We start from the raw sequence: 15,077 nt of genomic DNA, 5'->3' as shown, positions 1-15,077 counted from the left end.
GATCTTAAGCCTGAAATCTCGCATATCATATTTAATTTTCATGTCCTGCATCAACTCCCGACTAAAATGGAAGACATGAGGTTTGAACGCTTTCTCGCATTAGCGAAGTTGTGAAAGAATTTTGTATTCCAATCAGTGTTTAAGTTATCAGCGAGAAATCAATAATATCGCCGATAATTTCGGTGTCGCCAGTGTAGCGACACCGAAACCTACTAATTTCGTTTCTCTTCCAAATGTCGCCGAAATTTCGGCGATTTTTACGATAAAATGGGTTGTTGGAGATAAATTCGTTGTGGATACCTTACCACAAGAATTTCGGCGACGGTGTAAATTTGTAAAAAAAAAATATCTTTCATTTTTAATTACTTTCAAGATTAGAGAGAGTGTGTGTGATTTCCGGTACCTGTAGAAGAGGATTGGTTTATCACAAATAGTATTTGGTAGGCAATCGCGAATCCATCGAAAGCTGTAAGCATGAAAAAAACCTCCAATTTCCCCTCTTTTTTTTCTTCTTTTTTTTCCTTCGATTAGATAATATACTTCAAACGCAATAGGGATTTTGGCAAATCTTCAGCGATTTTTGGTCGAGATTTGGCCAGGAGAATAGGGTTTTGAAACGGTGCGTTTGGAACCCTTTTTTCCCCCAAATTGCTTCCACTTTCGTTTTTAACGGGATGACGTTGAATGCGGATTAGATACTTACAGGTTGAGCAGCGAGACTCGCTACTGAAGTGACGTCACCAAGTTTTGTGAACCCCACTATGATGTATGTGTTGTATCCACAACGTCCATTCATTTGGATATATTATTTTAAGGCATGAACCAGAGAACGAGGCAGATCCAAAGCTTTAGTGGACCCCACCAAAGAAAACAGCGGGAAGATTGATGCCCACCGTTGAAACCTTCCTGAGGCCCACCATGATGTTTTTTCGGAATCCAACTTGTTCAAAAGTTAACAAAGACATTAAAGAAGGGAAAACACAAATATCAGCTTGATATAAAACTTTTGTGGACTTTAGAAGTTTTTAACAGTGGTGTACTCTCCCCACTGTTTTCTCTGGTGGGGTCCACTGGAGCTTTGGATGTGACCCATTCTTGTATATTACCCTAAAATGTTCGCTGCAGATGGACGGACGGCGTGGATACAAAACATACATCATGGTGGGGCCCACAGAACTTGGTGACGTCACTTCAGTAGCAGTCTCGCTACTCAGCTTGTCAGTAGCGAATCCGTGCCGGACGACGCTGGTGCGATTTGCAATATGGAATGGCTCACCTTTAATGCCCCATGGGCCAACACTATAATATTACATGCTTTATCCGCGCCGTCCATCTATTTTGTAAGGTCATTTAAGGGCATGAGCCTGAAAATAAGTCATATCCACATTTCAGGTGGACCATACCAAAGGAAACAGTGGTGATTGAACACTTACCATTAAAAACTTATTTTGGCCCACTGTAATGTTTATTTTCCATCCAACTTATTCATTAAGCACGTAGACTTGGATGAAGGGAAAACATAAATATCAGCTTGATAAAAATTTTGTGGCCCCAGGAAGCTTTTAATGGTGTCCATTTAATGACCATTGTTTCCTGTGGTGTGGTCCACCTGAGATTTGGATCTGCCTCATTTTTTGCCTAATGCCCTAAAATGATCTTAAAAAATAAATGTATGGCATGGATATACAATGAAATGCATCTAGGCCCGCTGTTAGGGTCCCGCGCACCTCTCTGGTGCACAACTCGTCTCTACCAATCGATGGATTGTCTAAAAGCTTTCTCGGGAACTTCCTGGCAGGGGAGCGCGGCTTAAGTTGCGACTCGAAACCATCCAAGTGGATGGAACCCTGACTATAGGGCCCACCTCGATGTATGAATTGTATATCCATGTCGTCCATCATTTTGGCCAAGTTATTGTAGGCCATGATCCGAAAAATGAAGCAAATACAAATTTTAGGCGGACCACGCCACATGAAACAATGGTCATTGGACCCTCACCATTTATAACTTCCTAAGGTCTACTCTAGTGCTTATTGACCATCAAACCTACTAATAAGGTAACATAGACCTGGATGAAAGGTAAAAACAAATATCACCTTGAGCGAAAATTTGTGGTCCAAAATAGGTTTTTAATGGTGGCCATTCAATGACCACTTTCATGTGGTTCGGTCCACCTGAAATTTGTACCTGCTTCAATTTTTGCACCATGCCCTAAAATAGGCTGGCCAAAAAGATGGACGTCATGGATATACAATACATATATTGAGGTGGGCCCTACCATTAGGTTCCGACGATGGTTGCAGACTCACAGCCAGACTCGCAGCCACAATGCTGGTCGACCAGATTTTTTCACATGCCTATTTGAGGATTTCTATCCCATATGCAGACATATTTTAACAATCTGAGCCGTTCTTCATCTTGAAAATTGAATGGACAAGTCACAACTTACAACTTTAAATTCAAAATTCTTAATGAATGGATGACTCTATATATTTTTTTAAATAGCTGAGTACTCGCCCTCACACATGAAATCCTTTTGTGAGATCCGAGCCACTCACCAGATTGGACCCACTATGTAGATGCATTATGTCAAATGATAAGCCATTCTCATCATGTAAGACAATTATATGAATTCCCACCAATCTGATGTCTTAAGTGGACCACCCCACATGAAATAGTGGTCACTGAATGCCCACCATTAAAAACTTATTTCGGCCCACAAAAGTTTGGAATGGATGCATAGATTGGATGGTTGGATGGATGGATTAGATGGTTGGACGTGATGGTTTGGATGGACGGTTGGATGGATAGTAGAATTTTGGTTATTATTGAAGTGATTTCTTACGGTAGCGCATGCTTTTAGGTTTTCATTAAATGAAAACTTATTATGTATGCATTCTTTTTATAATTTTTTTTTATTCCTAAATATGCAAATATATGTATGTAGGCATCTCTTGAAGTTTCACTAAAAGATTCCAGCGTTTTCCTCATGTTTTTCCTTGTTTCCCCTGCATTTCCGATTATCGGCGATATTATCGGCGATAATGATATTATATCTTTATTCCCGGCCAGCGAAACTTGTAATGATATCGACAACTCGAACACTGATTCCAATCACCTTCTTTTAGCCAAGTAGCCCTAGACCTTTGTCTCCACTTTATCTCCTCTTTCAATATAGCACAGTAGTTAAAGAAAATATTCAATCTAGAAATTGAGTTTGCCTCAGAAAGCTGGCCCACTTCCTTTTTAAGATCTAACTCTTAAATAGCAGCAAGGAGAGAGGCCATTTCCAACTCCTGAGATCCAAAAACGTCATGGTGCCAAGACTTCATATTGGACTTCAACATCTGGAGTTTTTTATGTAACACAAATCTAGGATGACCTTCGACCACGAAAGAGTACCACTAGTCAGAGACCAAATCTTTAAAACCTTCCACTTCCAACCAAGCAAGTTCAAAACGGAAAGGGTCCTTGCCCTTACTCCGGTGGTAGACTCTCAAGAGTTTCAACGCCTGGTTGAGGGTTCGAGTACCCATAGGTGGTGAACTCCCACTAAGGTGTGAGTGTGTGGTGGTGTGCGTGCGTGTGTTAAAAAAAAAAAGTTCAAAACGAAAAGGTTTAGGCTCCCAGTTAATTTCTTTGGTCTCGAGCAAGATCGGGTAATGGTCCAATACTGAAATGGGAAGACCTCTCTAGCAAGCAAAGGAAAGGGTTGGATCCTAAGGGGAGAAACGAGAAATTTGTCGACCAAAGACAGCAGGAGGGGATCTCTCATTAAACCAAGTGAAGTCGACGCTCCCCATGGGCAGATCTAGCAGCCCTTGCATGCCAACCCACTCTGCAAAATCTTTCATAGATCTAGAAATTCTAATGTTATTTAGTTTCTCATAAGAGAACCGAACAAAGTTAAAATCTCCTCCAACAACCCAAGGGAGATTCTATTTAATAGACACAGCAGGGAGCAGGATGTCCCAAATTGGTTACGTATCGGCCGTAATGGCCGATACGTAACGGTAACAGTGGGACCCGTTACGCGATACGGGGCCGTATCGGCCGATGTCCCGATTTTACGGGCCATAACGGCCTTAAAAACAATAAAAAATAAAAAACAAAAAAAAAACCTTACCTTTTTTCCCTTTCTTTTCTTCTTCTTCTCTTTCTTCTTCTTCTTCTTCTTCTTCTTCTTCTTTTTCTTCTTCTCGAGCAGCTGCGGCTGCGCCCGGCTGCGGCTGCGGCCTGTTCTTCTTCTTCTTCTTCTTCCTCTCTCTCTCTCACTCTCTCTCTCTCTCTCTCTCTCTCTCTTTCTTTCCTTCTTTCTTTTTCTTTGTTCATGTATGATATCTGGGCCTGATATAATGTTTCCAGATTGGTTGGTGTACCACACACCAGCTATATAGCTGGTGTAGATACGTGTCCTGCGAAGACGAGCGCCAACGATCCTCGACCTTCCAGTTGTACGAACGGTTCAAAGGAGATCAAAGTTACATGGCTCCACAATGATGTATTTATTATATCCACACCATTCAGTTATTTTTTGAAATCATTTTAGAGCATTACCCAAAAAATGAATCGTATCCAAAGATCATCTGGACCACACCAAAAATAGCAGCGGAGATGATGATTTTCACCATTAAACAATTCGTAGGCCCACCATAACATTTATTTTCCATCCAATCTGTTCATAAGGTCAAAAAGACCTGAATGAAGAGGAAAAACAAATTTCACATTGATCCAAAAGTTCTGTGATCCCAAAAAGGGTTTCAATGGTAGACGTTCAATCCCCCACTGCTTTTTGCAGTGTGGTCCACTTGATAATTAGATCTGTATTATTTTTCGTGTCAGGCCTTAAGACGAGCTCGTCAAATGAATGGACAGTTTAGATATAACACATACCTCATGATCAGACCCACAGGACCTGCTTGCGTGAAATGAATGGACTACGTGCGACGTAACTCGCACGCTGCACATTTTATTAAATTGTACACGTGCCACATGGGCCCCACCATGATGTATATATTTTATCCATGCCGTCCATCCATTTTGCCACATCATTTTAGGTTATGATTCAAAAAATTAGTAAGATCCAAATCTCAGGTGGACCACAGCATAGGAAATAGTGGTTATAGAATGCTCACCATTAAAAATTTTCTTAAGGTTCACTATAATGTTTATTTTCCATCTAACCTGTTAATAGGGTCACACTGACGTGGATGAAGGGAAAACACACATGTTAGCTTGATCTAAAACTTTTGTAGCCCCAATAAATTTTTAATGATAGTCGTTTAATTATTGTTGTTTCTTATGGTACGGTCCACCTGAGCTTTGGATCTACCTCATTTTTGGGCTCATGCCCTAAAATTATTTGGCAAAATGGATGGACGGTGTGGATATAACACATTCATCACGAGTGGGGTCCAAAAAACTTTGACACTCGTGTGCTACACTTCACAATCCGAGTCCTACCTAATCCGGGCCCTTAAAAAATTGTACACTAGACATGTATTAACTTAAAATTTACCAATTAAATTATGGACTGTAATTACTAACTCAAAATGCCAAAATGAAATTGTTTGAATAGTTTTAACTGTTAATTTGTGAACGCTTATTTTTTAAAACAGGGCCTTTTAATTTTTTTTTCATGATTCACTATGCAATAAATGTCCACCAATTCACAAGTGGGATAATGCCAATAAATTGCATGAATTTGAGATTGATTTGGGGCATGAATTGGTCCTCCAAGTTAGCACCAAATTGGCAACGCGATCTACCTGAATTCAATTTCATTTTTTTTAAAGAACTATTGGGAGAAAGATATTAAATTGTTAAGTATATAAATCAGATATTTAGAAAATTAAATATATAAATTTTGTAGTCAAATTCAGGTTGCCTGGTTCAAAAATTAATCAAATAGTCCGATACAACTTCTCACCAAAGAGTAGACCGTTACACCACCATAAACATGTTCCAATTTATAAATGAATGCATATTTGGAATGCTTAGAATATTCCGGATTTAATCCATATTTTTTTGGCAAAAAAAAAAAAAAAAATTTGCGCCGTTACGGGCCGTTACGCCCCCGTATCGCCGTTACGCCCCCGTATCCGTATCGGTTTTGGAGGGCACCGTTACGCCAACCGATACCAATACGGGATACCTTGGCAGGGAGTTCAGACCAAAAGGAAGGCCAAAAAGAGGGGTTGGTTGGGCCATAGACCCCTAAAAACATCCAAAGGAACCCCGAAGACTCCCGAAAGATGGCATTAATGGAATAGCAGCCCACCCAACCATATTCCATAGATCTAGAAGAAGTATCCCAAAGAAGAATACCTCCAGCTAAACCAACAAAATCTAAGGCCAACCAGTCCATACCTTTGCTTTTCCAAATGGATTTAATCAAACCTCTGTTAACAACTTGCAACTTAGTTTCTTCGAGGACGATCAGTTTAACTTTCGAAAGCCGACACATTTCTTTCACCTAAGACCACTTTTGAGGGCAGCCAAGACCTCGGACATTCCAAGAGAAAATCTTCGTTGGCTAACTTTTAGAGACCCTCTCCCCTTTATATGTTTACACGGAATAGCTTCCAAAATGGCCAAGGAAGAGATACCCAGATTGGCTAGTTCCCTATTTTTGTGAGGGTTTTTAGGAGAGCATCCCACTGGAAAAACCCTCCACAGTCACTCTAAGACCCCGTTCTGTCACTAGCTTAAACAGTGCGCTGTAGTCATCATCCGTATTTCCGAAAACTACCCTAATAATCTACTAACATGCCCCACGGCCTCCCTGACCCATCATTTTCTCTAAATGGCCTCCGCTAAACCTTCCAGCATCTCCAAAGGGATGGTGGAGAGATGATCTTCTCCCTGCTGAAACCGGGGCGAAATGTCTCCAAATTAGGTTCTGAGGGGAGGGATAATGATAGCCTCCTCTTCCGAATCAACTGAGGATTCTGAAACAGGGACTGGGATTAAGGCAATGGAAACATCTGACACAAGAAGGGGACCGGGACACCCTTCGATACAGCTCAAAGATACAGAGGCGGCTAAAGACATGGGGGAGGAAGAAGGGGTGTGAAAAGTGTCGAGGGTGGGGAAGAAGAGATGGGATCATGCCATCGAGGGAGGATAGCTCCTTTCTGCTTGGCTGAGGAAAGGAAAGAAGATCCTCTAGGAATCCTTCCAAGGGAAGATCGTCACCAAAATAATCATCCTCCGAGGAATCGCACAACGGGCTAACATCAGAATCCACCAAGGAGCTTTCCGATGCCAAGTCAAGAGGTGTTTTCCCAATCTCTATCACTACAAACCACCTTTCCGTGGGAAACTGTCATATGAATCGGCTATGGAGTGCCTTCTGACGGGATGGAACAAAGATTATCTTCCATGGGGGAAGCAGAGGAGCAAATCTCGATAGGGACAGATGGGATTTCTCTAGATCGTGTGGCAACTGGAATATGATACATGGGGAGGTCTCCGGGAACATCACTGTTGTTGTTTCTTTCTCAATACTCGTTGGGACAACCATCAGATTCAAAGCGTGCACAAGACACAATGGCAAAGGCACTGAGGTCAGGGGAGGACAAGTTACCAAAAGATCTTGCGTAGGAGACATTAGGGCACTCGAATCCTGCCACGTATCATTCCCGACAAGTGAGGGCTCTATTGAGCAGCCCACCTCATTAAAACCTGTCATTCGAGACGACAAATCAGAAAACACCTGAGAAATTGTGATGATATTCTCATTGGAGAACTTTTTCCGAGAGAGAGCTCGTGATATTTGTAGTATTTGTGCCTGAAGAGGAATAAGCACCCAAGGACGGGGGAGGATGGAAGCTCTAGTCCTGCCATGGTATCTCGGCACCTCGGCACATCGAGGAGAAGACACGTGTCTAAGAGCTTACTCTGAAGCTAAGGCCGAGGTTTTGCACGGGTGGAGTGGAGGACCACACGTAAGAGGCAAAATCATCAATATTTCGTGCACCACCAAAATTGGTGGTCCCCAGACATGGCGAAGTGAGTCTGCACCAGGAAAAAAAGAATTTAATTGAGGCTCCAAGGAGGCTTTGTCCCTGAGAAGGAGAGTAATTTGTTTGAGTAACAGGAACCCAAAAAACTTTAATACTTAGAAAATCCTTTCCTACAGAGATCTTGATCTTAGTCGGAATCTCCTAAAGTCTCTCTTGATCCTTATTAAAAGCCTTGCTAATCGCAGCTTCTCCCATCTCTTAGTAGCGTGATCCGCCTGATAACTTCACCCACACAAGACTCCAAAGCAAGGAAAATTTCCTCAAACCACAACTCAAGAGGGATCCCTGGGAGGACAAACTAGACATCTACAGTACCAAACAAACCAATCAGATCATTTCTTGAAAACTCCCATCAGACCTACTCCATTTTGATTGGTGATGAAGATAATCTAGTCTAAGTCAGAGTAGGGACGAATGGAAACCCAAACATCGGCCGAAGAAAGGAGACAGAGAAGAAAATCCCCTTCCTGAAACCCATAAAAGAACTGGAACCACAAGGATAAATCATACAGAGAAAAACCATAGAGAAGAGAAACAACCATTGACCATTGCATATTTTGTTTTGCCTTAGACAGAATCGACTCAAGCATGCGGACGAAACTCTTACTCCGCTCGAAGCTCCTCATGAAGGACAAGGGAACAAAACCAGAGGGCAGAAGAGACGCATTAGGAGGAAGAGGAGGATTAGAGGCTTCCTCGGGGGCTGAGGGCTGAAAAGAAGGGGGAGGGGATCCGGGCTAGAGCGGAGGCGAGACCGGCTTAGGGCAAAGGCGAGGATGTCTATCAAAATTCCCTAGATTATCCACTCCAGCTTGCTGCCCCTGAAGAACCTCTCTGGAAGATCTACGATCAGCCGGGATAGGATTAGCAAGAGTTGGGGCGAATGGAACCCTTTGGCCCGATCTAGATGACCAGGGAAGAAAAGAGGCATCGTTGAACTCCCGATTCACTATCTCAGGGCCAAATCGGGCTACATTGACTTTGATCTCCTTGCCATAGAAGAACTTCCCCTTCATCTCTTCCACTGCGATGTTCAGTTCTTCATTTTTGTTCAAACGAACAAAAGCAAAGCCTCTAATGATGGAAAAGCCATGCTCCTTTAGGATAACAACATCTCTCCAAATCTCCCACCTCTCTTATATATTCCAGTTATTCTAAAAGAAATAAACAAGTTTCAGTTTCCACAATGTTTTCTCGTGGTTTAACATAGTATTAGAGGTAGGGTTTGCAAAACCCTAGCTCCCTTTTCCTTTCTCCTTCTCCTTTTCCTCTTCTCGTTCTTCTTTTCCTTTGTCGTATACTTGTATTAGCGTCGCCACAATAGTGGGCCACTGCAGTCCACCACACTACAGCACAAAGAACCACCGCACACCGCAAACAATCGTTATTGTCACTCAAGGGTGGCTTTCCCTCAACATTGTCGCATCCTCTTCCTATGCAAACCCATTTCCAACAGCCCTTTTCCAAACGTGTTCTTGTGTCAAACATATGGATCAGACTTGTTACTATGCCCTTTTTTTGTTGTATAAATATCTATAGCCACCAAAAAGCAAAGGTTGAACTTCCAACCACCAAAAAGCAAAGGTTAAACTTCCAGCCACCAAAAAGCAACGGTTGAACTCCCAACCACCAAAAGTGTGTATCGACTAGAAGAACAACTGTTAACATTCCGGCCACTAGATCATTTACCAGTCATTGAAAGTGACATTGAATCACATCCCAGAAGTCATCAAAAGTGTGTGCTCGCCTCATGCTACAGTTGCATTTTCTTTTGCTTTTAAATAAATGTTGATAGTACCTCTCAAACTCAAGCTACTCATTTCAGAGCACCTTGAGTTTAAGGCAAGATGCTTGAGTAGATTAGGAAAATCTCACTACATTAGGATATTGCCTATTTTGCTAAGATATCTATTGGCTAAGAACTCTCCAAATCTCTACAGATTTTCCATCTCATCGATATATTACAGAAACAAGTCTGGGTTTTTACAATGTAGTCTCTTGTGGTTTAACAAACTTCAAAGAAGAAGAATTCAAAGATCTTTGTAAGGGTTGGAATCTTATAATATGGGTGATTTTCAGGGAATCCCCTATCCAAAGGCCAATCAGATCAACACCTTGATCACCGAACTATCGTTCCACATTCACTTAATCTTGTACAACAGCAATCTGTACATTTGTGGATGACCAGGGCTATATAATCCCTATAAGAGAAAGTTATATGAAAAACAGATGGTCACCATTCACAAGAACACATGTATCATCCTAGAGAAACTTAAGTGAAATACAAAACAGAAAAAATATTGCCATAAAGGTTTTGAATGAGTGTTAGTCTCCACATTAAATGAAAGGTATAATACCTTTGCTTTAGAAAATCTTTTTTTAATAGTTTTTATTTCTCTGCAGAAGGAAATTGTATTATCCTTTGATCTGCATTAAGGATTTTGCTAGTTGGCCTCTTCTAGCTTGTATCAATCATTAACAATCGACTACCAGCCACAGTAAAAAGCTAGTACCCACCGTGACTATTAATTTGTCAAATTCTAGCTCAGGGTGATGGTTTTCGTTGAATCAATTCTAAGACAAGATCCACAGCCATTATGAGCATCTTTCACAAGCAGAAAATAGAACAAAAATTGAAATATTTTGTGATCCGAAAAGGCAATCAGACCTCAGCATCTGAAATAATGATTGTCACCATCATCCAAGATATCCTTCTGAGATTTCCTTTCAAGTGAGAGTCCAACATATTCTTCGAGACCGGAACCTTCACATGCTTACTATCACCAGATGGCATCCTAATAATGTTTGAGGTTCCCCTATTTTCAGTAGCTCGTATAAATATGTCACGTCCAAGCATGTTTTTTGGGATAATGTAATAATTTTTCCTGTGATGGATATCAATGATTGAGCCTCCATCGTAAGATGGTGAAACAGCTTCCTGTTTAATGTAGTGAAGAAGATTAGAGACATACTTAAGACTCACAGAGAGCAAACTGATATTAGATTGAAAGTCACATATTCTAATCTGAAAGATGAAAAAGATGTAAAAAATAAATCAAAAAGATTCATGTGGAAAATCAGGCAGAACTCACTCTCTTTTTATAAGATTCATGGGAATGGCTAAGACTATTCCAGCTAGTATATGCTTGAAGAATCATGTTTGCATTTGATACAGAAATATTCAAATTGAGATCCCTTGTAGATGTCACACGTAGCTGGGAAGCAGCACCCAGTGCACTTAGATCATACTGGTACCTGCACATGATTTTCAGTAAGATATCATGTTTAACCAAATCTTCATCCTCATCTTTTTTTCTTTTTATGAATACAATGTTTTGTTAAATAGGATAAAGGCAAACAAAACAAAACAAAAAAACACAGCATGACAAGAGCCCAGCAAAAGACTCAAATTACAAGGGATCCCAGGCAGAAAGGCGAATGGGAAAGCAAACCCACCCCAACCCAAGACCTGCTTAACCTACAAGACTGTGATCCAAAACAAGCAGACTAGCCCTCTTGACAGTCTTTAAACAGTTTATCTTCTCTGGGTATTGAGACAGAGAAATACACACAGAGGTGGAGATATCTAATGCTTCCTCCAATATGTCAGCCAAGGCCCAGGGATATGGACCCTCCCTATCCCACTTGAGAGCATTCTTTGAATTGCCTTCAATAATAATTGCTGAATCCTTTGCTTGTAACAATTTTCAGATCTCACAGAAGAGCAGCACTTCAGCAAAGCTCGAGTCTTGAAAACCCACTAGAGACTCAAGAATTAAACCATCGATACTCCTCTATTGTTTGAAACAAGCCCTCCAATACCCACTGGCCCTGGGTTACCCACAGAGCTACTGTCAAAATTGAGTTTAAATGAACCTGCTGGAGGACGGACCCATTGGATAAATTCCACCTTCTTTCGCCTACCATGGCACAAGACTTCCTCCCAACTTGACTGAAACAGAGTCCTAGGAATGCCAGACATGCCTTTATCCAGCATACTCCACTCCTCATCATAAATTCATAGCCAGGATTGTTTTCCTTACACATGTAAAGAGTAAACTATGAAACTGCAGCTTTCCAAGGAACTCAGTATTCAAGCTATCACTTTTTTTCAGGTAGGTAGACAACTGAAGTTACCTTCTAAACAATCTAGAATGAATAGTGTTGATGGGAATCCTACCACCATTACTAAATGCATACTAAGGATATATGGGCTTACATACAGGAAGAAAGAATTGGTCAACACTTCATAAAGAGCCTGTGTAATGGACGAATAGGACCAAATGACAGATTCAGATAAACCTATAAAGAAACAGAATGCTGGCATACTTGAATATGCAGTATGAAAGATCACCTTAGAAATCCATCCATTGGCTCAACAAGGGGCTCCCAAGAATCATATTTATCATTGAATGATCTTGCAGTCGATGAGAAGCTCACAGTTGAATTCAAATAGTCAGGTCTTCCACGTAAACCGAATCCAATGCCAGTTAAAGAGATGTTAAACAATGGGACCATCTGCCAAAATCAAGCTGAACAGTCACTGAAATAATTAACCAACATAATTCACATATTTCACATCTCAGTCTGCAGACTAATGAGAAAGGATGTGTAATCATCATTCAGAAACTAATGTTCAAGCTGATTTAAGAGTCCTCACCAGTCCTCCATAATCATCAAATAGTGCTGCAGAGAATGTTCTAATCTCTGCATCAATGACCGTATTATCTGAGCTACTGGATGCATTTGGATCTGCCAGCTTTAATGCAAATCTTTTTGGTGGCCTTCTGAATCCACTGCGGACAATAAATGTACCCACCTCATTACCAACTGGCCATATGCTGAATGGTTCTAATGTAAACCTGACATCAGATGTATCCCATATACTTTCTTCAGGAAATTGATCGCCAGTGACCATATCAAAACGTATGCATCTTAATGCACTGAAGTCAGCATGCTTTGGTGAGCCCTTACACGCGATACATCCTAAGGCAACAAATCCTGGAGGAGCTTCAGGAAACCAAAAGGAAATACTTTCAACTCCCTTGTGTTTCTTAATTCGTCCAACAAGATGAAAATCCTGAGGAGCTTTCAAAAATGCTTCATCTCCACTATCATGAAGAACAACAGATGTATTTGGAGGCTCGTACCTACAAAATTCCAAGTTCCAATTCAAAATTCAAAACAAAGTTTGAGAATACAATCATGAACTGCAAAACAGAGAGACACACTACAGTTAGGCCATTGCATACCCTTGAACAGCAATGTCGCCAAGATAAACCATCCCAGTTGGAACAACTGGACGCCATATGGACAGTTTTTTCCTAGAGCTTGCACCTTGATTCCACCATACTAATCTAAAACTGGCCACAGCTTGAAACAGCCGGCTAGATGTTACAGCTGCAGATGTTTCAGATTGAAGAGCATGATCATGATCCATCGGAATCTCTTGGACATTTGAACTCTTGGTTGCTTTGGAAGACCCTTCTGAATACCCAAAAATCATGTGACGAAGCTCATATGCTTTACCAATTAAACTCATGCTAATAGGGTCAGCTGGCAAGAAAGATCCTAGGGAATTATCCACACGCCAGAATGCTACCCTTGAAGAATATCTATGGATGGGAGCAACAAAGCATGATTTAGTTGCAAAGAATTAGAACCCAATAACTGTAATTGAAACAAAGTAGTGCAAGTTAAAAGTACATACAGTTCAGGGAAACTGAGTGTAATACAGTCCTTTAGGGCACAAGGAGAAACTAAAGACGCCAAGATGCATAAAGCAGAGGATAATGGCGGTTGGGCTCTTCCCTCTGAAACCACACAGCCCAGAGCAACATAACCTTGAGGTGCTACAGGGAACCAAATTGAGCAGCCATCATCTTTTTCACCGTCATTACCACTTGATTCCATCATTACTAAACCATGGGTACTTGTGTTGGCACCATGGGGAACACAAACATCATCAGATACTGAAGACGGCCAAATTAGCTTGAAACATACAGGTCTCTTGACTCTTGCAAAGCTGGTATTTATAGCAACAACTCCTTTTGTAGGTGCTTCATTCCTATCATGCAAAGCGACGTCATTCACAGCCTTTCAGAACAACAAAGAATTTACACAATGTAAATAACTAGAGATTGCATCATAATTTATACTGACAGTGGTGTCAAGCAATCCCCAAGCACCACAAAGCCAGGTGGTGCACGTGGCCTCCAAAAGGAATATGTTTGGCCGCTTTGGTGATCTACAGGGTAAAACAATCCGTCAGAAAGCTTCAAAACGAATCATGTCACCTAGTGCTTGGCAAGGAAAAACCACAAGTTTACCTATTCTGCATTAATAGAAAGAATTTTTTTATATATAAAAAAAAAAAAAAGAACAAAAAAAAAATTCAGTAACATACTCTGAATTCTTCCAACATTATCAAACTGATAGCAGACCACTACTACTTTCCTGGATGTCATCCTTAAAAACGTCAAAATGTCTTCTTCAATTGCTAAGAAGAGTCGCAAAATGCTGAAGGAGAAATTCATGAATACATCCGAAACAGCAAAGTGGATATTGGTTTTCCCAGAGGCATTTGAAAATTTCATACAGGTATCAAAAGGCTCCAAAATGTTAACTCCGTTACTCTCCACTGTCAATCCGAGTGCATTAGCACTCATTTCAACTGTGTCCCCCTTCAAAACAAGCCTGCAAAATCCACAAGAGTAAGTTAGGATGCAAGTGCAATTTGATTTTATCTCTCTCTCTCTCACTCTCTGATTCTCCTCTTTTTTCTTTTTTCTTTTTTTTTTGTTTGTTCATTTGCCACAAACATTGAGATTAGAAGTAGAACTAGAAGTTATGCATTACACAAGCGACCGGTGTTCAGAGTATCGGTATCGTTACATGTATCAACCAAGATACGAAATCATGTATTGGTACGGTTGATATTATCGCCGATACTCAGGAAAATATCAATATCTAAGGGAAATGTTGGGTAGGTGGAATTTTTCAGTGGGAACTTCAGGAGATGTTAAAAGACACGTGCTTACACAAGTAGGA

General features: G+C 40.8%; 1 protein-coding gene across 5 annotated transcripts in view; it reads right to left on the bottom strand.

Annotated features, from left to right (window-relative positions):
• Positions 1 to 15,077, bottom strand: part of LOC131232245 (uncharacterized) — a 142,531-nt gene that overhangs the window by 54,425 nt on the left and 73,029 nt on the right. For 4 of the 5 annotated variants that reach the window (XM_058228452.1, XM_058228454.1, XM_058228455.1 and 1 more), the window contains 8 exons: positions 14,434 to 14,723; positions 14,190 to 14,274; positions 13,738 to 14,094; positions 13,280 to 13,642; positions 12,688 to 13,177; positions 12,382 to 12,545; positions 11,120 to 11,282; positions 10,696 to 10,965 (listed from right to left, as the gene is read on the bottom strand). In XM_058228452.1, the coding sequence (XP_058084435.1) occupies positions 10,696 to 10,965; positions 11,120 to 11,282; positions 12,382 to 12,545; positions 12,688 to 13,177; positions 13,280 to 13,642; positions 13,738 to 14,094; positions 14,190 to 14,274; positions 14,434 to 14,723 (2,182 nt within the window). The remainder of the gene's footprint in view (positions 1 to 10,695; positions 10,966 to 11,119; positions 11,283 to 12,381; positions 12,546 to 12,687; positions 13,178 to 13,279; positions 13,643 to 13,737; positions 14,095 to 14,189; positions 14,275 to 14,433; positions 14,724 to 15,077) is intronic. The other variant, XM_058228453.1, reaches the window with a different exon arrangement.

This window comes from Magnolia sinica, chromosome 18 (genome assembly GCF_029962835.1).
Source record: "Magnolia sinica isolate HGM2019 chromosome 18, MsV1, whole genome shotgun sequence".
NCBI lineage: Eukaryota > Viridiplantae > Streptophyta > Magnoliopsida > Magnoliales > Magnoliaceae > Magnolia > Magnolia sinica.
The sequence above is the reverse complement of the archived record's forward strand: the minus strand, read 5'-3'. Positions and strand labels throughout refer to the sequence as shown.